The sequence below is a fragment of the Lithobates pipiens genome, unplaced genomic scaffold, assembly GCF_037356315.1.
Source record: "Lithobates pipiens isolate NorthernLeopardFrog02 unplaced genomic scaffold, aLitPip1_a1.2 Scaffold_10, whole genome shotgun sequence".
NCBI lineage: Eukaryota > Metazoa > Chordata > Amphibia > Anura > Ranidae > Lithobates > Lithobates pipiens.
The window spans coordinates 33,460,072-33,481,980 of NW_027507686.1; the positions used below are offsets into that span (position 1 = coordinate 33,460,072).

Consider the following 21,909-nt stretch of genomic DNA (forward strand, 5'->3'; position numbering starts at 1 on the left):
TGTCCAACCTGAGTGTTCATCCAGCTGCGAATGGCTATTCTCTGGACGCAGTCAAAGTAAGCAAGTTCCTTAACATTTATAGACATTGACATTGAGAGTACCCGAATTCCTTCCCAACCCTCTGATCCCAAGTTAAAAGACTGTTTAATGGTTGAAGTTGCAAATAAAATCCATTCAAGTGGATCTATTGTCAGTCTCAAGTTACTGGGCCACCTACCAGGGGACATCCCCTAGACGTGCAAAAAGATGAAGCGGAAGGTAACGGTAAGCCCAAAAATAACCAGCAGCTCCTTCAGGGGTTAGTGCTACAAACATAATGCACATGTGTTAAAGCAAAGGCATGAGAATGGACAGGCGTGAATGTGTTTGGTTATTTATTTATTTATTTATTTTTTTGAAGGTGCTGAAATTCTCCCACATTAACTCAACTATACATGCATCTGGTAATATAGACTAAAGGAGACGGTTGTTTTTTCTTTTCTCTTCTTCACGTGGTCTATGTATGAGCTGTGTGACCTGTATATGGGCAGTGAGTACCGGTATATATTGCTGCACTGGAGATATGGTAGTTATTGATAACTGGCAGATCATAGTGTAATATGTTGTGTAGACAGATCTTCATCTTTTTTTCGTAGAGTGGACCCTGGGGGCTCCTATATCTTGTACTGACAGATGTAACGGTTTTGGATCTTGCATTGTTGATCATTCCAGTTAAATCCTGAACTGGCTCTCATCTCTACACAGTTCCCAGTCCTACAAAATATCAAATTAATAAACCTATGCAAAATAAAAAAATATAGATCAGATGATTTAGAACAAATGTCAAATACAAGACCCACAGGCTGAATTCGGCCTGCCAGGCCTTATGTGGCCCTCGCACCCAGTTTTGCAGGCGGAACTCCATTCCGCCACCTCCAGCTCTCACCCTCCACTCCCATAAAAGCCGTCTGTGTTCACAAGGGCCACCTTTGCTTGCAGAAGCTCCTAGATCTAACAGATTTTTGTACGCACACATGATGAAGAATGGCAGGGACAGATCTCCCGTATCAGGGAGAGGGAACAATCTCCCTGTAAGGCAGAGCTGCCTAGACACAAAAGTCTAAGAGCTGCACCAAGCATGAGAGAGTAGAGATGCATGGAAGCTTTGCACTCTGTACATGACGCACCCCAGAACCCTGAACTGTGCATGTAGCACACTTCCCAACCCTGTGCTCTACACAGCACAATCCTGAACTCTGTACACCGCATACTCCTGAGTTCTATGTTTCTGAGTGGATACAGTCTTACAGATACAACCGGCCCTTTTAAGGGTAATCGCAATGCATTGCTGATGTGGCCTGCAATTACATTTTAAATTTGACACCCCTGATTTACAGCGTACAGTATGTCTAGGAAAGCGAATATATTCAGTACATCTCTGCAACACAAGCACATTGCCCCCAGTGCTCTTTACAAACACTTTAAAGCGGCGCTCCACCCTAAAGTGGAACTTCCGCTCATTGGAACCCTCCCCCCCTCCGGTGCCACAATTGGCACCTTTGAGGGGGGTACAAATACCTGTACAGTACAGGTATTTTCACCCACTTCCGGCATAGATATCCACAGAATCTGCGGATATTTACGCCACTTCCTGCGGGTCCCCCGCTGTCTGCTGGGAAACACACGGATCCCAGAGAGAGCGGGGACCATCCTTATAGCACAACTTGCGCATGCGCAGTAGGGAACCGGGAAGTGAACCCGCAAGGCTCCACTTCCTGATTCCCATACCCAAGATGGCGGTGGCAGCACCCGAGAGACGATCGAGAGACACGGTTTAGGAGATATTTATCCGAAGACAGCCACCACTGTCTACGGTGCATGCGCCGTAGACAGTGGTGGGCAGACCGCAGATTGCGGCGATATGCCGTGAGTGTTGGCTTCCGTGCGCATGCGCGGAAGTGACGTCATCGCGGCTCCGGCGAATCACAGCGCCGGAGCCGCGAGACCCGGAAGTCACTCTGGGATACATGGCAGCGGCGAAGAGGACGACGGAGGACCGCTTCGGGGCCTTCGTTCTCAGGTAAGTTATTCATAATGAGCTAGTATGCTATGCCCAGAGGGTGCGTTTTAAAAAAAAAAAGCTTTGTATTTAGCACTCCCAAAACACTCTGCCCATTGGAATGAATGGGCAGTGCTTTCAAAGCGCCGCAAAACTGGACTTTGTACCTTATTTTTGGGCTAAAAAGTGGCGCTGAAGCACTGCTAAAATGAGTGGCGCTTTAGCGCTTATGGCTGGCACTTTCAGTGTGAAAGCAGCCTAACAATGCACTGACAAAAAACAATGGTGCACACACACTTGTGTATTGCGATACCTTACCAAAAGATGATCTTTTCTTCTGGCAGTACACTGGAAGTGTTTTTGCTCGCAACATTTAAAAAAAAAAATTGGCAGCACACAAAGGGTTTGGGTATGTGCCCTTTTTTGGCAGTGCATTGGGGTGCCAGACAGGATGCCAATGCATGTAACGTTCATGGCTGCACATTGTGGTAAACCATGTATTACTGCCCTCTTCTCTTAGGCCCATTTACAATGGGTTAATGCATGTTATGTATCACATTAATATGCATTGCATTAGGAAATTACATTCAAATTTATGGGCTGCCAACGCACCAAAAAATCTAAGTTGTATTTTTTTGTTTTTCTGCTGCAGTACATTACTGCACCTTGTGCCACCCTCAAAAATTGTGCATTGGGGCAGGGGCAGACTGACCATTCGGCCACTCTGGCACTGCCCGAAGGCCCCGGGCCACTAGGGGGCCCCATCAGGGTTGCCAGCCTCAGTAAACCCAGGGATGGTGTGTAAAAATCTTTTTTTTTTTTTTACATCTGTCTCTGAAATGTCCCTTACCGACATCCTTTTGGTCTAAAAATCCTGAGATTATAGCTGCCCCACCTCTCCAGTACCTTCTCAGCCAATAGAAACATGTCTGTGTATACTGTGCCATTGTATACTGTGTGTGTGTGTATACTGTGTGGTCCCATAATCTCCGATTGCCCGGGGGCCCCAATCTCCGATTGCCTGGGGGCCCCATAATCTCCGATTGCCCGGGGGCCCCATAATCTCCAATTGCCCGGGGGCCCCATAATCTCCAATTGCCCGGGGGCACCATAATCTCCAATTGCCCGGGGGCACCATAATCTCCTATTGCTCGGGGGCCCCATTATCTCCTATTGCCCGGGGGCCCCATTATCTCCTATTGCCCGGGGGCCCCATTATCTCCTATTGCCCGGGGGCCCCATTATCTCCTATTGCCCGGGGGCCCCATTATCTCCTATTGCCCGGGGGCAGTCCGCCCCTGCGTTGGGGTATAATGCAAAATGAATGGAGCAGTAACGCATTTTGACGTGTATTGCGGTAGTATATGTTACCACAATGCGAAGATGTCAATGAGCACTAAGTCTGGGCAGCAGAAGTCTTGTCAGCACAGTGCTCTCACCCAGGGTTGTCCGGTTGTCCCATGGAAAAGCTCTGGAAGATCAGGGGCTCCCCGGAGTCCCAGCGGTAGGAGGTGAAGCCCATTTTATATGTCAGGCCTGAAAGCAAAGAGCATTATGGGTAAGGTCAGGAATTCCCCAATCGCACCAGGACTCTCAAATGAGTTGGAGGGTCTAGAGCAGGGATGGCGAACCTTGGCACCCCAGATGTTTTGGAACTACATTTCCCATGATGCTCATGCACTCTGCAGTGTAGTTGAGCATCATGGGAAATGTAGTTCCAAAACATCTGGGGTGCCAAGGTTCGCCATCACTGGTCTAGAGGGTTCTCACCAATCCAGAATTTCCATTTCTGGGGGTCTCTGTCCATCACTTCATTCGTATTTTCCAGACGGGCAAGAAAGAACGCCAAAATGTCCTGAATTCTCTGCGTAGGTATCTGAGCCAGAAATCCCCCCGACCTCTGAAAAACATGAGGGGACACACAGGCTGCATTAACGTGCGCATTCAGGTCTTTTAATGCATTAATATTGATTTTTAAAATCAGAATTGCATGAGTGTAAAGCCTCGTACACACGATCGGATTTTCAGCAGACAAAGGGTCAGACTTTTATCCGAAGGGCAGGTGCTTGAATTTTGTCTTGCATACTAACGCCACACAATTGTCGGCCAACAAACACAAACGTAGTGACGTACTACATGGAATTTCATCTCTTTCGTCCGTCGCACAAAAGTTCACGCATGCTCAGAATAAAGTACGAGCCGGAAGCGTTCGGTCTTGTAAAATGAGCGTTCGTATTGGTGATATCACGTACGTCTCGAACGTCACTATGTTCGTAATTGTTGGCCAACATTTTTTTGTGACCATGTGTATGCAAGACAAGTTGAAGCCAACAACCTTCAAAACAAAAATCCACAGTTTTGTTGTCGGAAAGTGCGATCGTGTGTACGGGTCATTGGGCCGCTTTAACACCTGGGTGTAATGAATCGCAGGCAGGATTTGCCATGACTCTGCTAGCGATTTCAGAACGCTCTGCTAAAAACTGATGAAGCGTACAACGCAAATTTCAGAAAGAATTCATTTTAATGGCAAGAAAGCAATGTGGTTCTGCTGCAATAAATCGCACTGCAATCTCGGCAAACTGCATAGCGTGAAGCTTGTAGCTCAAAAAAGGATCAGGAGCTTCTTTCTGGGCGACAAGCTTTGCGCCTGCGTTTTTAGGTGCCAATAAAATGAATGGCATGTGAAATTTCCATTGTGTGATTTGTCATTTTAGCAGAGCGTTTTGAATTTGTGAGCAGAATCACGGCGCCCAGGTGTGAATGCAGCCGGTTCACGCTTATGTGAATTCAATGCGGATCAGATAAGATCTGAAATGCATATATTTGCATGTCATCTAAAAAAAAAAAAAAAAAAAAAAAAAAAGCAGCATTATTTCCAGTGAAGGCCATTTACATCGATGTGGTGCGATTTTTGATCCGGTTAAAAAAAAGGGGTGCTGTGTGAGTTTAGTGCAGGTGCGGTGCTATCTTACTCTCCAGCTATGTGCAGTCACCTCAGAAATCGCATTATATTTGCACCTGTCACAACAGAAATCGCATAGTGAAATTGTATCAGATTCGCACCACATCAGTGTGGCCCAAATGGCCCGTACACACCATCTGAAAAAACGGATGACAGAAAGTTGTTGTTTTTTTTTGCATGCTAGTCGCATATCGAACAACTGTACTTATTAAACAAAAATCGTCCAAGAAAATTTTTCGTGTTTGTCCATTTTGGATAATAAATGGATGAACTGTCATGATCGGCTCTGGAAAGCTCTGTACCAACTGTAGTAATATAACTGAACCAAAGTGACTCCATCTTGAATGATTATAGGTTTATATGACTTTAACTTAAAATGGAAGTAAACCCTTCCAAACAACTTTGACCTACAGGTAAGCCTAGATTAAGGCTTACCTGTAGGTCCAAGTAATATCTCCTAAACCTATATGGTTTAGGAGATATTTGCCCGAAAATGGGCACCGCTGTCTACGGCGCATGCGCCGTAGACAGCGGCGCGCAGGCGCACTAAATGCGGCAAGTCCAAGAATGGATTTGCCTAATTTGTCGACTCCCGTGCGCATGCGCGGGAGTGACGTCATCGCGGCTCCGCCGAATGGCAGCGTCGGAGCTCCGAGACGCGACTCCCGTGCGCATGCGCGGGAGTGACGTCATCGCGGCTTCTCCGCTGTCATTCGTCGGAGCTGCGAGAGACGCCACAACCAAGATGGATGCGGCGGACTACAGGTGACAGCGGCGACTTCGCTGGCTCCTGTGTCAGGTAAGTGACACATAATGAGCTACTATGCGATGCATAGTAGTCCATTATGCTTTACCTTTGCAGGGAAAAAAAGAGGAAGTAAACCCATCAGGGTTTACTTCCTCTTTAAGTTAAGGTCTTGGACTTATATAAAGGTCTTATAGCTTATTCTCTATTTCCAGCTTTGTAACCGCATTTTGCAGGAGCACACAACAAAAACAGCCTGCATAAGCATATTGTGGTCTAGTCTGCCTTTCCTGTGCCTTGTTCCTTGTCCTGGGACAGGAAAGTATGACTTATGAGTCATGGCCAGATGGCCTATCTACTTTTGTAGCCTTATGTCGACTATGTTTTTAGGGGTTATAAGCCATATATTGCTTAATTATATTCATGATATTAACCACTTGCCTACCAGGCACGAACACCCCCTTCCTGCCCAGGCCATTTTTCAGCTTTCAGCGCTGTCGCGCTTTGAATGACAATTGCGCGGTCATGCTACAATGTACTCAAACAATTGTTTTTTATCAATTTCTTCACACAAATAGAGCTTTCTTTTGGTGTTATTTAATCACTGCTGGGTTTTTTATTTTTTTTTACAAAAAAAAAAAAAAGACCAAAAATTTGGGGGAAAAAACGTTTTTTTTACTTTTTTTTCTGTCAGTAAATTTTGTAACTAAGTAATTTTTCGCCTTCACTGATGTGCGCTGATGAGGCGGCACTGATAGGCTGAACTGGTGGGCATTGATGAGGTGGCAGTGATGAAGAGGCACTAATATGCCGCACTTATGGGCACTGATAGGTGGCACTAATGGGCACTGATAGCTGGCACTAATGGGCACTGATAGCTGGCAGTGGCGGGCACTGATGGGCATTGATGGGTGGCACTGACAGGCATTGATGGGCAGCACTGATTGCCAGCACTGACTGGCATGGCTAATGGGCACTGATTTGTGGCACTTGTGGGGACTGATCTCTGCCACTGGTGGACACTGATCACTGGCATTGGTGGGCACTGTATTTTTCACTTTATTTCTTTATTGTAATCAGGGCACTGATGATCAGTGCCCCGATTACTTCCCTAGCTGTCCCCCGGTGAGGAGGTGCCGCTGATCGGCTCTCCTCTCCTCACTCTGTCAGTGTGAGGCGAGGAGAGTCGATTACCGGCATCTCCGTGTTTACATGTGACCGGCTGTGATTGAACACAGCCAATCACATGGTTAAAGAGCCACGGACGCGGCTCTTTACACAGATCGGGGTCGTGCTATGTCCTAGCAACATGGCGCGGCCGTGATTGGCGCGCTGCGTGACCCCGTGAGAGCGGCTGTTCTGGGCCGCGTCACCAGAACAAGAGCTGCACCGCCCCGCCGCCATTTGACAGTGCGTGGGCGGCAAGCAGTTAATGATATTCAATATAATCCTTTACTAACCACTCCCCCCTCCCCTACTGTGATTGGTAAGTTGAACACACACCCAATAAAAGGCAGACACCTTTTGAACTCACTCCTTGTACTTGTGGTCATTGGGTTGTCTCACGGTAGCGGGGGTCTTTGGTAGTCTGTAGCATTAACCCTTGGCTGGTCTGTCATGTACCTGGACCAACGATCAGATTATCGCACAATCGCTCTGAAATCGGTATTACGATTTTCTGATCGTGTGTACCAGGCTTAAAGGGTTTCTTTAATTTTTCTGACATTCTACAGTTGTCTATGACATGAAAAGGAAGACGGAATCTGGTACTCATACTATCTAGGTGTAAAATATTGTGCGGACATGTTGGCTGGTTTACCTGACAATCCTTTTTAGCTCCATAATAGGAATGAAGATGTGAGGAGATTGTAAAGCAGAGTTCATCACTCAGGATGTCACAGGATGGAGCAGATGACTGCAGCTTCTCTGTAATGACAGACAGACGGATATCGATTTGATATATTTACAATACAAGGAGATTACTGTGTATTCATGAAGCCAGAGTGGGGAAACATTCATAGGAAGTCCAGGAGACACAAGTCCTCTGCATGTTACAGATGAATGGGCTGAAAATGCACTGCACTAAAATCGCACAAGAACTCAAGTACAACCTGCCCTGCTAGTTTGGGAAAAGAATCATAAACTTAGAATTCAAGAGCCATTCAGTCCAGGCTATGGCATGTCCATCTGTAGCCTGTCTGACATTTTATAAAGCTGTGGGATAATCCACTGTAAACCAAAAGAAAAAAAATGATCGGTACTGCTCCGGATCCTAATCCGCATGTGGCGGCCAGGACAGAGCTTGTCCCGGCTGGCTCCAAACATCAGTGTACAGTAAAACCTTGGTTTGAGAGCGTTTTGCAAGACAAGCTAAATTTTTTAATCAATTTTGACTTGATATACAAGCCATAGGCGTGCGCACAGGGTGTGCCTGGGCACACCCTAATCACCCCATGCAGTGCCGATTCCACATGCTTCCTGGTGCCCCCTGCATCCTTACTGCAATGCTGCCAGCTTTCTCCTCACCTGTCCTGCCAGCTGCTGTGGGGAATGTTTCAGGATGGAAAATATTTAATTTACCCCTTCCTTTTCTGGATCAACACAGCGAGTGATCTGTACTGATCGCTCCTGTGTTCATTCTTAACTGAAGCATAGTAAACTATGTTTGTGAGACATCAGGGGTCTCTTTAGACCCTTGATATTTCACCAAAGCCCCCCAATGGGGCTCCTACAAAAATGTTTAAAAAATAATAATAATAATAAAAAATAATTTCAAAAATAAAATGGTAAAAAAAAAAATATATATAACAAAAAATTGTAAAAACTTCAAAAATAAAATTGTAAAGAAATAATAAAAAACTGACACCATCCACTGCCCTACTAGCATCAATCTCTGCTCTACTCACACCTTCCACTGCTCTGCTGATATACACACGTGTATTTGTGCTCTGGGGTGCACACCCTAATACAATAGGCTGCACACACCAATGATACAAGCGATGTCTTGATATACAAGTGTAGCGTCATCTCACAACTGTGTATAAAAGAGAAGAGAGGCGCCTCCAAGTGTAGCAATATGGTTACATTTAATGAAGGTATAGCATTTAGCAACATATTGCTACACTTAGAGGCTCCGCTCTCCTCTTTTATACTCTGGAGCTCCTGCTGGATTTTGCTTCTTATTCCCTTGTGGAGGCTTCCATTTGTGGATGGAAATTTTATGGTTACACAACCTATCACATTGCTATAATCTTTTTATATGGACTATAAACTGAAGGACATATGAATAAATGGTTGTGGAACGAATCATTTGAGTTTCCATTATTTCTTATGAGGAAATTCTCTTTGATATAAGAGTGCATTGGATTACAAGCATGTTTCTGGAACAAATTATGCTCACAAGCCAAGGTTTTACTGTATTTGGAAGTAAATGCCTTGTAAGCGGCACATCCCTGCAAACCCTGTATGAGATTATTACAGCCTCAGCCTGAGCTCCAACCAGGCCACGCCCCCAACACATTTCACTCTGCCCCTGGAGCTTAGTCATGGGGATGCCCCATCTCCATGACTAAGGCCTGGGGGCGGAGTGAAATGCGTTGGGGACATGGCCTGGTTGGAGCTCAGGCTGAGGCGGTTATACTCTCTTACAGGGCTTGCAGTAATGTGTAGGATAACGACAGTTTTTTTAGTCGACTATTTTGGAGTGACTCAAATCCTGCATTTTATATGTTGGCATGAAGATGTTTGAGATTTATTTACTACTGTCACTTTTATTAAAAATAATCCTTGGAGATCCTGCCGTGAATTTTCTTTATCAGGCACTTCCTGTTATAGGGTGACAACGTTCTGTCCCATTTACTTTCCAGTGTTGTCACCCAGACTTCCAATGGAAGCTGCAAGTGGCCATTTATCACACATTGCACAGGCATGGGTCACTGTTGTTACGTCAGGAAACCTGAGAAATGCCATTGATGGAGCGAGTATAGACAGGAAGTGACTGCAAAGAGTTTGCACCAGATCAGCAACAGATGAGGAAAAAATAAAATTGTTTATGGTACATGGTGCACAAAACAAAGTGAATGTCACGCAGTTCAGGTTTATAATACAGCAAGTAGGTGGGTTGTTGTGATGATCAGGGCCCTTTGTATATGGTTTATAACCAGCAATCAGTGGTCTTTGTACAGTGCCGGGGGCTGCCAGTTACTGTCACCTGTCCAGTTTAGGATCTCACTTACTCACATGGCTCAGGTCATACACGTCATGTGTTACCTGTACATTCTTCTCCTCCGTATCCAGCTCTGCACACGCAGGAACATTCATCTTCTCTAAACCGACCGTGTACACAGCGTGACCCGCACCGCACTGCCAGAGACACACAAGTATCATCAGTCTACAAATCCTACACTTGTGATTTCCTAGATTCTCACATTTCAATAATTACTAAACAGACAGGAAGCCCTTTATTAAAGTGTATCCCAAGGCAAAATTATAATTTTTTTACTTTTCCATTGGATAGAGTGATTAGGGGTTGGAGCCTCTGCCTGTGTCCCCGCTGGATAGACTTAGGGCCGGTTCACACTGCAGGCGAGGCGACTCTGACTTGCCTCGCCGCGACCTGCCGCGACCTCAGCGGCAACTTGCAGATGACTTCTGTATAGAAGTCAATGCAAGTCGCCCCGAGGTCGCCCAAAAGTAGTACAGGAACCTTTTTTCTGAGTCGGAGCGACTCGAGTCGCTCCTCTCAGAACGGTTCCATTGTACAGAACGGGGGCGACTTGCGAGAGCGAGGCGAGTCGTGTCGCCTCGCATCGCCCGCTGTGTGAACCGGCTCTTACCCTCTCCATTTGTCCTGGTGTCACTGGGACAGAAGGAGAGTTCCGAGTTGTCACCAGAACCGACATTGAGGGGAAATCTTCCAATGGGGGATACTTGTTTGAGTGACAATTATTTAAAGGGGGAGTAAACCCGCTGACACTTTTTTTTTTCCTGACCTGCAAGGGAAAAGTCAGAATGAGCTAGTATGCACCGCATACTAGCTCATTATGAAATACTTACCTTAGAACGAGGCCCCACTGTGAGTGGCCGGAGCCGCGATATCGTCACTCCCGTGCATACACGCGGGAGATCTCTTTCTGGCAGCGTGTGCCGGACTTTCAGCCGAGAAGCCCCAGTGCGCATGCGCCGCTGCAGTCAGCAGCGCATTTCAAAGGGAATATCTCCTAAACCATACAGATTTAGGAGATATTTTTTTTACCTACAGGTAAGCCTTATTATAGGCTTACCTGTAGGTTAAACTTCTAAAAAATACTTTACTACCACTTTAAGCGGGGGATTTCTTTCCTGAGACAAATAGGGAAGAAACAACTTTCTCAGACAGCCAAAAAAAAAAAACTGACAGAGGTTATAGCCGTTCTGTTCTCTAACAAAGTGTTTTGGCTTTAGATACACTGTAGACCCCATACACACTATTCGATTTTTTTTTGTCTTCAGATTTACCAAAACCATATAATATGAGGTCAAACCTTAAGAGTTTCAATTTGTATGCAATCAGACAGGCCCTTGCACTACATGGTTTTGGTAAATCTGAAGACAAAAATCTGCAGAAAATCTAATAGTGTGTATGGGGCCTTAAGCTTTCATTGGAGATGTGAGATTTCCATCCTTTGTATTTTATAAGTCATCCCCAAAAATTTGCTAGTGTAAAAACTGAAATGTGTTCTGACGACAGGATGTGGGTGCGTCCCATCCTTTGCACAAATTTTCTTGGAGATCCTTTACTTCCTCCCCAGTATATCACTCACCTTGGCAGTAGAGGCCGGTGTACCCTGGAGCACAGTGACACTGGCAGTTGGTGGTGTTTAGGCGGCCATAGTTCCTACAGCTGATCCGGCAGGGATTCCGTGGAACCTCTGAGGGGTGGACTGAGAGTCACTGATTTGGCTATGGAGACAGACTCAGGAGCAGAGCATTGAAGAACTCAAACAAATATACAATAACAAGTGACCACCTGAGGGATAGTGGGATAGAGGGATAGTGGGACCTGGTTTATGATTGGAATATGCCAGGAGTCACTTCGGGTAGGATGCCCGAGAACTCCTGTCTGATCTGTGCTAGTCAGACTCGCTGTGCAGCCACACTGGAATGTTATATTAAAGATATAGATATATATCTATCTATATATCTATATCTATATATCTACCGTGTGTTGTCTCATGCTGTTGGACTCTTTGCTGGGATCGTTTGGGGTGTGGTTGTATTCCATTGTTCTATTGTGCCTGTCTGCCTTGGAAGAAAAGTATATTATGGGATGTATGTCTCTGTGGAGGGGGGAAAGGGTTCCTCTAACAGCTCTCCTTGCTAATTGGACAGTTTACCCCAACCTAAATTCCAAAGAGAGGGGTGATTGTCCCCTGAGTTGTATATCTGTTTGTACATGTGTTTCGAAGAGTCTGATGTTTTTCACCCTACACCTAGTTACGGCTAGTGACTGGGTGGGCTAAAAGGTCTTGGATCGTGTGGTACTGGACAGAGAAAGCATTTACGGTGGACATAGTCCTGTTGAGGTCGGAGGTCCATTACACTAGTCATAAAGCATATTTGGCTCTTACATAGGATATCGAATCCTTATTTGGGATGCTTGGCTCTTATGTAGGATATTGGATCCTTTTTAAGTTATTGGCAGTTATAGTAAGAAATAGGGTTCTCGAAATAAATGCGGCAGACTACTTGCCCAATCCCTACGTGACCAGAGGACAGCCTCTTACATACCGTTCGTACAATCCTCGACCAGACAAAAGGTAGCCCTGCCCCAGCAAATAACACAGGAGTTTAAATCTTACTATGAATCACTCTACAACTTGAATAGCTCACCTCCGCCACCTGAACACATACTTGACTACATTGTCACTTCCCGCATGCCCACTCTCCCCACCGAATCACGTGCACTATTGGAGGCTCCCATTACGGTAACTGAAATACAAACGGCGATTAAGAACACCAAAATAGGTAAAGCCCCTGGGCCTGATGGACTCACACTCCAATACTATAAGGTGCTGTTTCCGGCGCTGAGCGATCATCTGGTTAAGATGCTCAACGGCCTCACAGATGGAGGAAACTTACACGCCACCACTCTACAAGCCCACATATCAGTTATACCGAAGGAGGGTAAGGACCCATCCAACTGCGGAAGCTATAGACCCATATCCCTTCTCAATACAGACCTTAAATTGTTCACCAAAATAATAGCTACCAGATTACAGGTCTATTTGCCCCAACTGATACATCTGGACCAAGTAGGTTTTGTGCCCACAAGAGAGGCAAGGGGCAACACCACAAAAGTCCTAAACCTGCTCTATTCGGTCACCCGCACCAAAACACCCTGCGTTTTCTTAAGCACAGATGCTGAGAAAGCATTTGACCGTGTGAGTTGGGCGTTTATGTTTGCCACGTTGAGACATATAGGCCTGGGTGACAATATGCTAAATTGGATATCCGCAACGTACAAGACCCCGTCGGCTAGAGTTAGGGCCAACGGTGTACTCTCAGACCCATTTCCGATCACCAACGGGACAAGGCAGGGCTGCCCGTTATCTCCTCTCCTGTTTGCCCTATCCCTAGAACCGTTCCTTTGCCATATACGATTCAATCCCAACATTTCGGGCGTGCAGGTCCGTCGGACCCAACACAAGGTTTCCGCCTATGCGGATGACCTTATGTTCACACTCACCACCCCTGCGACCTCCTTCCCCAACCTCCTGCAGGAATTTAACACGTACGGAGCTATCTCCAACTTAAATATTAATTTTGCCAAATCGGAAGCCATGGGACTGGAGATCCCTCCTGCCCAGCTTGCCCACCTACAATCTATCTTCAAACTGAAATGGACAACAACCGCCCTGAAGTATTTGGGTACAAACATACCCTGCAAGTTCGCGAGGCTATATGAACTTAATTTCCCACCCCTCCTGAACACGATTAGATCGCTGCTGACCAAATGGAACATGGGACTACACTCGTGGATAGGCCGCTGCAATATATTAAAAATGATGATTCTCCCAAAATTCCTGTACCTTATGCAGGCCCTACCCATTCACATACCGACGTCCTACTTTAAGCGGGTACAAACTACGCTCACGGAATTTGTCTGGGCTAAGAAAAGGGCGCGACTCTCACACAAACTTTTAGTCCTTCCCAAACAACATGGCGGACTTGCGCTGCCAGACATCCGCACGTATTATCGAGCAACACACCTAGGAAGACTCATAGACTGGACCCGGCATACTGAGTCCAAGCTCTGGACACAACTAGAACACCAAAGTGAGATCCCCCTTAACAGAGCCCCCTGGTGCCACGCGTCCTTACCCGCAGAAGTCAAGAGACACCCACTGATTGGCAACACATCGCAAATTTGCGCCCGCCTTATAGCAGAGAATTCCTTATCGTCTTCTGACTCGCCTCTGTTCCCCATTTTGGGGAACCCCAGTTTTTTGCCGGGAATACACGATCCAGTATTCCGGAGACTGGCAGACAGGGGTCTATTTCAATCCTCCCACTTTGGTACTAGAGGTAGATGGTACACAATAGCAGAGCTCTCCGAGCCCTCGGGCCAGTTCGGACTGGACTTCCTGAGGGCTCACCAACTAGGCCACTTTCTCCACTCGCTGAAACCCCCGCCCGCAGGAAATTCCTCCCTCACGTTACTGGAGGAATTGTGTAATGCCACGGGCGTCGTAACACACACATTCTCTCAAGCCTACAATTTACTGAATGTGCCAAAAGCTGACTTCGTGCCCCCAGGCCTGCTTAAGTGGGAGATGGAACTAAACTGCCACTTCAATACTGCCAAGAGACAACGGATACTCAAATTTACACATAAATCCTCTATCTGTGCCAAAATTCAGGAGACCAACTATAAAATTCTGTCAAGATGGTACAGAACCCCTGAATTGCTCCATACATTTTTACCGGTGGTGTCGGACAGGTGCTGGCGATGCTGGGCAGATAAGGGTACACTGTTACACATTTTCTGGTCATGTCCCGAATTACACAATTTCTGGAAAGTGGTCCGGGAGGTCACCCAGAAATTTACTGACCGTAGGATACCGGAAGACCCCGCGTTTTTCTTACTACACGCCTCTGACGCCCCGGAAAAAACATACAAAAAATCTCTGATTAGACACCTACTGGACGCCGCTAAAGCCTGTATACCGCTACAGTGGAAGTCCACACGGCCCCCGACGATAGCCTCATGGGTAGCTAGAGTAGAAGACATAAGACGGATGGAGGATTTAATCCTCACCGCGCAACATAGACAGGAAACGTTCTCGGGAACCTGGCAGATGTGGATAACCTTTATCTACTCGGCCGAAGGCCAGATGCTGAAGGGAACCGCATCATATGAGGGGGGTCGCACTCCCCCTTCATGTGATCCCCCTCCAACCTTAACCCCAACCTGAGTATCATTAATATAGCTACCCTTACCTACAGGAAAAAAAAAAAGAAAAAAAAGAAAAAAAAACTCCCTGCAGCTATATCCTTTCTAATCACCCCAGTGACGTACCCACATCTTTCACACATCCACCCTCCCTCCAAACGGCCTCCCGACGCCCCCCCACCCCCTCCCTCTTACTGTACCTATCTCTTGCCTTCTCTTTGGCACCCTCTATAACTACCCCCCCCCCCCCCTTATAAGGGGAGCTACTTATCCCCTCCCACTATAAAGAAAAAAACGAAGGAGCTGGACTCATAAATCCGACAACTCACACCGAATTATTACTACACACAATTGCCCTTGAAAGGGACAGAGGGCCCTGAAACGGCTCAGAACACTCAGTGACACCTGAATCAACGGAACCAAACTGCATTAGATAAGATCACAAGGGAGTAGACGATAACCCAAATCTGCCATACCTTGGCTCCTCCTCTCCTGTCCCATATTACGGTTATATTCAGTGACATAACAACGTGACCTGTTGGTCTCTGTATTTTCTGAATAAGGTGTTTATTCTCTGTCTCATGTACTGTTTGTATTTTTGTATTCTGTAGACCCAATTGGGTCCTGTTCCGGTTATAAATAAAAAATTAAAAAAAAAAAAAAAAAAAAAAAAAGAAATAGGGTTCTCATCAAGGATATTGGCTAGTTTGTAGGATATTTAGCATATTAGGCCCTTATGTAAGACATTTGGCTTTCATGTGGGAAATTGTGTCCTTATTTAGGACATTGGCCTTTATGTAGGATATTGGGCCATTATGCAAGATAATTGAGTCCTTATTTAGAATAGTTACTGCGTTACTGGGGACACCAGACCTTTCCCTTTTCTTTATATTGAACCCGGTACGTTACTGGGGACACCAGACCATTCCCTTTTCTTTATTTAGAATAGTTGGCCCATATGGTAGGATATTGGGTTCTTATTTAGGATATCAGTATATGTATATTATTCTGCTGTAATGCACGATATTGGGTTCTTATCATAAAGGCCCAATGTGCTACATAAGGGCCGTTATGAAGAGTACTGGGTCATTATATAGGTCATTTGACCTTTATGTGGTATATTTGATCCCTGTGTTGGATATTGGGCCTTATTTAGGAATGCAGAGTTTTTCAACAATTATTTCTACTCAGCCTCCCCCCTTCTCCTCGGAGATCCTTACCACAGAGGCCTCCACGCTGCTCCCAGGTCTTGAAACACCCGGACCAGGTGGCTGTACAGAAGCTGCACCAGGGGCCGGACTGGTAGGGGCTGATAATCTGTCCTCCGATGTCCCAGTTACCCCTGGAAAGGGGGGGGGGGGGTAGAGTGGAATATCTGGAGTTAGTTTCTTAGACATGGACACACATGGAGGCCACTGTATCTGCTGTGATAGGAAAAGGCAGAGATGTGAGCAGATCTCATATGTAACCGTGCAGCTTCTAATAAAACTGTTGCCGTGTTCAGCTATGATGCAAGAAAGTGTGTATAGCTCAGCCACAAGACATGTTAGTGCACTGCAGTGTTTGGCTTTAGGATTGCAGACAGAAGAACAGAATAGAGTGATACGGGTAAAAGAAGGTGTCCGATGGGAGTGGTGTAATTGGTGGATAGGAGTGCAAGGCACAACAGTCTGGTACATGCAGCTATAATTACTGAGTAGTAGCGTTGTCTTGGTGAGTTACGGTGATGGTTCTATAGGGGAAGAGACGTCACACGACCTTACCCCGGGGAATATGCACACACCATCATGTCTGTGTCACCTTGCTCTGAGGGGCATCTACTGATAGCGCAGCCCAGCTCCCACGATGTGGCCCATACCATCTGCGGGACAGAGGGGACAGAACCCTACTGAACAAATTTGGGATGAAATGGAACCCCAGTTGCGAGGCAGGTTTTCTCATCCAGCATCCGTACCTGACCTCACAAATGGTCACAAATTTGTACAAACACCCTACAATATCATGTGGAAATCCTTCCCAAAAGGGTGGAAAAGATTATAGCCACATAGGGGGCAACTCCATTATACTGGCCATGTAGGGGGTGGAGGGCAATTTTATATTAAATGTTCATAGAAGAAAGCGGTGTAAGAGGCAACTCCATTGTTGATGTACATGGTGGAGGGGGGGGGGGAGGGGAAACCACAAATCAATGTCTATGATGGAGGAGCAACTGTATATTAATGTACATAGGAGTCAGAAAGGGGCAACTACATATTAATGCCCATGGGGGAGGGGGCAGGTTCAACTCCATAATATTGGCTATGGCTGTGGAATGGGATTCCAACAAGCCCACTTTCTGTCTCTGTATTAATGTCCATAGGGGAGGAGAAAGAGGGTCAACTGGTTTTGGCCATGGCCAAGGTTTTTGGAGAATAAGTTCAAACAAGTCTACTTTTTGTTTCCATATCAATGTATGTGGAGGGGGGGGGGGGGGTAAAAGTAAGCTTCATATTAATGGCAATGGGGGGGGGGGGAAGCTCCATATTGATGGCCGTTTGGGGGGGGGGGGGTTGGAAACTCCCTAATTATGGCCGTGTGGTTTTTTAATGGGATTTCCAACAAGCCCATGTATGGGTAATGGTCATGTGTCCATATGTTGTATATACAGTATATATACCATCCCCTCACCTGGGTGTAATGGCGGCAGATCCGGTTAGGGGCGCACTGCGCTCTCTCAAAGTCAAAATCTTCTCCCTGGCGGTACCAGAGGTGAATCACATCTAGTAAGTTGATCGTCTTTGCTGGGAAACCCTGTGCATTCCACCCAACCTGGCGATCATCCGGAGGTGCAAATCGGCACTGGGAGGCCACGGTCTGGGCCCGAGAGCGCAAATCCTCACTCCACAGCTAACAAAGCATAGAGAGAAACGGTGACATCACTAATACGTCACGTTTATTACTCAGAGATGAGACGCCACCTGACCATCAAAGTGACATCACATATCTGGATGCAGTAAGTGAGCAAAAGCTATTATGAATGATTTACTGTAGGAAGGTCTTACTTTGAAGCTCCAGTAATCACAATGGTTCAGCCACAAAGAGACTTTTATACATAAAACTTGAGGTGCTAAAGGGGTGTGGCCACATGTTAATTAGGATGTTTTTGAGTTAAAAAAAAAATTTCTGCATTCTCTGTAATATGTACAATGTCCAAAGTCTAGCAGGGAATTACACTTTTAAGTGGTATTAAACCTACATTTTAAACTTTGCCCTATAGGCAAGCTTATTATAAATTTTAACTGTATGCACCTTTGAAATAGTGTAAACTGGAGCCATTTAGTAGGTATTTATATGTCCAACTGTTGAATTGCAACAGTTTTTATGATTAACCTGAATGTATAGCCAAAACTTTTTTTTTTTCTACATTTGGGATGTCAGTTTATGTTTTGCTTTCTGTGCTCCATTGGGGATATTCATCTTTTCACTTTCAGATCTATTCTCAATTGCCACTGGAATAGGTGTCCCTGTTGGAAGATTTCCCTTCACTTCCTGTTTTGGTGACACCTGTAATCATTTTGGATTTACCAAAACCTGATGTCCCCGTGACACCAGGACAATAGAGGGGTGAATCTCTGCAGTGGGGACACAGATAGCAATAAAAACCCGACATAAGGTCTAACCCTATCAAACTCTTTACAAAAATCAAAAAAATGTAGCTATCCAAAATAGTTTAAGCTCTGGTGTTCTCTCCTGTCCTTCCCAGAGTTGTGTGGGCCTGATCGCTCATCCCTGGGGTCCAGACTGGCTCCTAGGACCGGGGGTCTGACAGTGCAGTAGAGGCACAGATGTGCAATGGCTTTTATGGTCCCTCAGAGAGGAAAGTTAAATAGTTTCCCATCAGAGTTCAGCCAGGAATGTGGAGTGTCATAGAGCAGCTGCAATCTACCTCTGGTCCCCAACACCACTCACCATCCTTCTCATGTTGGCAGCAGGAGGATTCACACAGCCACGGAGCTTGTTATGTAGAGAGACCAACGCAAAGATTTCCCTCTCCCCAACACCTGCAAAACACAGAGAGTCCATGCCAGTGCCATATACCGCTGTGCCGGTGCTACATACCTGCACTCAGCTATTAGGGCTTAGAGAGGCCATGCCAGTGCCACCTACCTATACGCAGATGTGGGGGCACGAAGAATACGAGCCAGCATTTTGAACCTAAACCCAGATGGAGGGGGCTTAGAGACTTTGTGCCAGGACCAATTACTTAGCCCCACATGGTAGGGGTCAGATGCTGTGCAAGAGCCACATACCTACACTCAGCTGAGGGGGCTGTGCCACCTACCTATATGCAGATGTGGAGGCACAGAGAGGCCATACCAGTGGCCCTTAACTACAATGGTGATGGCGCAGAGAATACAGGCCAGCAATGTGCCCAGGGCCGTTTTTAAGGCAGGGCAAAAGTGGCAGCTGCCCTGGGCCCTGTCATTGTTGTGGGGCCCAAAGCAGCTGCCTCATACTTGCCAACTATCCCAGTTTAAATTTCCTTGTCTCTTGCTGTGTCCTGATAACTCAGTGTGAAGTGTTGCTACTAATGCTGCCCAGCTCTGCCCTATTGTTATGTAAATAACCAGCATTCATATGTAAATAGCTGCATAGATATGTAAATAAAGGCGGCATCCATATGTATAGCGTGACCCCTGGAGTGAGGAGATGATGTGCTGTAACCTCTAGCAATGAATCAGTGAGCAGTATTACTGTACAGTAATCTCAACAAGCAGAAATCATGTGCTGTAACCTGTAGCAACTAATCAGTGAGCTGTAATGTGTGCTGTAACCTCTAGCAACCAGTCAGTGAGCGGTAATGATACACTGTAACCTCTGGCAACCAATCGCAATAGCTGCCTGATCTGATTCAGTAAACTGATTTTGAGTCTAGCTGCTATTTATTGTATGTCTCAGAGCAGGTGGAGAGTAAAACTGCATGGGGGGTGGGGGCCCAAGAAAAGTTTTGCCCAGGGTCCAATCAATATTAAAGAAGGCCCTGAATGTGCTCCTAAACCCAGGATGTGGGAGCTCAGAGAATCCATGCCAGTGTTCTACACCTACATTCAGAAGTGGGAATCAGAGAGGCCATGCCAGTGCCACCCACCTACAGCCAGATATTGCCAGAGAATCCATGCCACTGGATACAGAGAGGTCATGCTAGTACCATTTACCTGGCCCCCACATGTGCAGGCCCAGAGAGGCTGTATACAAGAAAATGAACCGCTGCTCCAGCTGTATAAAGACAAGGCTGATTGAAGTATCATGGAGAGTGCTAGCCCTGCCCGCCTCGGTGGGAAACATGGAAAGAAAGAAAGGGCTGCACATCCAGAACTTCCGAGTGCCTTTTATTTTGTTTCACAAAGATAATACCAAAGACACCAAACTGTGGTCACGTAGATGTATTTCACACATACATCTTGTGCTTAATCATTGCTTTGTGCAACGATTAAGCGTAAGATGCATATGTGAAACGCGTCTAAATGACCACAGTTTGGTGTCTTTGCCTTTTATTTTGTTTCACAAAGATAATGCCAAAGACCCCAAAGTGTGGTCACGTAGATGCGTTTCACATATACATCTTGTGCTTAATCATTGCCTTGTGCAATGATTAAGCACAAGATGTATATGTGAAACGCATCTACGTGACTACACTTTGGTGTCTTTGCCTTTTATTTTGAAAAAAATAAATAAAAGGCAATCACAAGTTCTGGATGTGCAGCCATTTCTTTCTTCTTTGCAGAGGGGCTGTGCCAGAGCCACATACCTACATGCAGATGAGGTGGCTCAGAGGGGCTGCAGCAGTGTCACATATCTACACCCAGATATGGGGTTGAGACCGTGGCAGTCACCTACACACCAAGAAGAGGGGGCTCAGAGAATCCATGGCAGTGCCATTTACCTACAAGATGTGGGGGCTCAGAGGGGCCGTGCCAGAGTTATAAACTTATACCCAGATGTGAGGGCTCAGAGAGGCTGTGCCAGTGCCACATATGGAAATGTTGGACCCAGAGAGGCTGCACTGCCGCTCCATACCTACACTCAGATGTGAGCTCTCATCCCAAGAAACAATATTAATCCACCAAAAATAATGCCCCAGAATTTTTAGCCTTGCTAGTATAAATGAATAGCAATGTCTAAAGTGGAACGGTCTGTATTTTCACAAGCCTGTATGAGTAATTTCCTGGAAAGTCCCAATACAATTTTTTTAGAAAAGCTCCACCTTTGATCATTCAAAAGTAATACTGGAGCGTCAGCTGAAATGATATCATCAGTCTGTTGGAGGAAGCAGTTCCTTATGCCCCGTACATATGATCAGAAAATCGTACGGAAAATACCGCTTTCAAAACGATCGTACAATAATCGGATCGTTCGTACAGAGCTTGCGAGAGCCGATCAGGACAGTTCATCCGATATTATTCTATCGGACATGCACAGAAATTTTTTTCTTATGATGCCAGATCTTGTTTAATCAGTACAGCTATCGTTCCAAATGCAATACAAATGCATTACAACACATGACATCACTTCCGAATTTTTCTATTTTTTTCATTCTGATGCTTGTATATGTATGTTAGTAGTTCATAGGTGCAGCACCGAGTATAAATTCTTTTGTCACTTTTTGAGATACTTACCTTGCACTACAGTGGCAGCCCTATATACATTTTAGTTCCACGGCGTGGGTTTAATTTTTACCTTTTAGAAGAAAA

General features: G+C 45.8%; 1 protein-coding gene across 1 annotated transcript in view; it reads right to left on the minus strand.

Annotated features, from left to right (window-relative positions):
- Nucleotides 1-363: 363 nt before the first annotated feature.
- The window catches only part of LOC143929521 (C-type lectin domain family 18 member A-like), a 29,033-nt gene continuing 7,487 nt past the window's right edge, over nt 364-21,909 (minus strand). The window contains exons 2-11 of the mRNA XM_077453421.1: nt 19,127-19,218; nt 17,846-18,064; nt 16,942-17,039; nt 16,399-16,520; nt 11,547-11,654; nt 10,015-10,107; nt 7,565-7,671; nt 3,809-3,938; nt 3,478-3,574; nt 364-753 (exon numbers count right to left, since the gene is read on the minus strand). Of these exons, the coding sequence (XP_077309547.1) occupies nt 654-753; nt 3,478-3,574; nt 3,809-3,938; nt 7,565-7,671; nt 10,015-10,107; nt 11,547-11,654; nt 16,399-16,520; nt 16,942-17,039; nt 17,846-18,064; nt 19,127-19,218 (1,166 nt within the window). The 3' untranslated portion in view covers nt 364-653. The remainder of the gene's footprint in view (nt 754-3,477; nt 3,575-3,808; nt 3,939-7,564; nt 7,672-10,014; nt 10,108-11,546; nt 11,655-16,398; nt 16,521-16,941; nt 17,040-17,845; nt 18,065-19,126; nt 19,219-21,909) is intronic.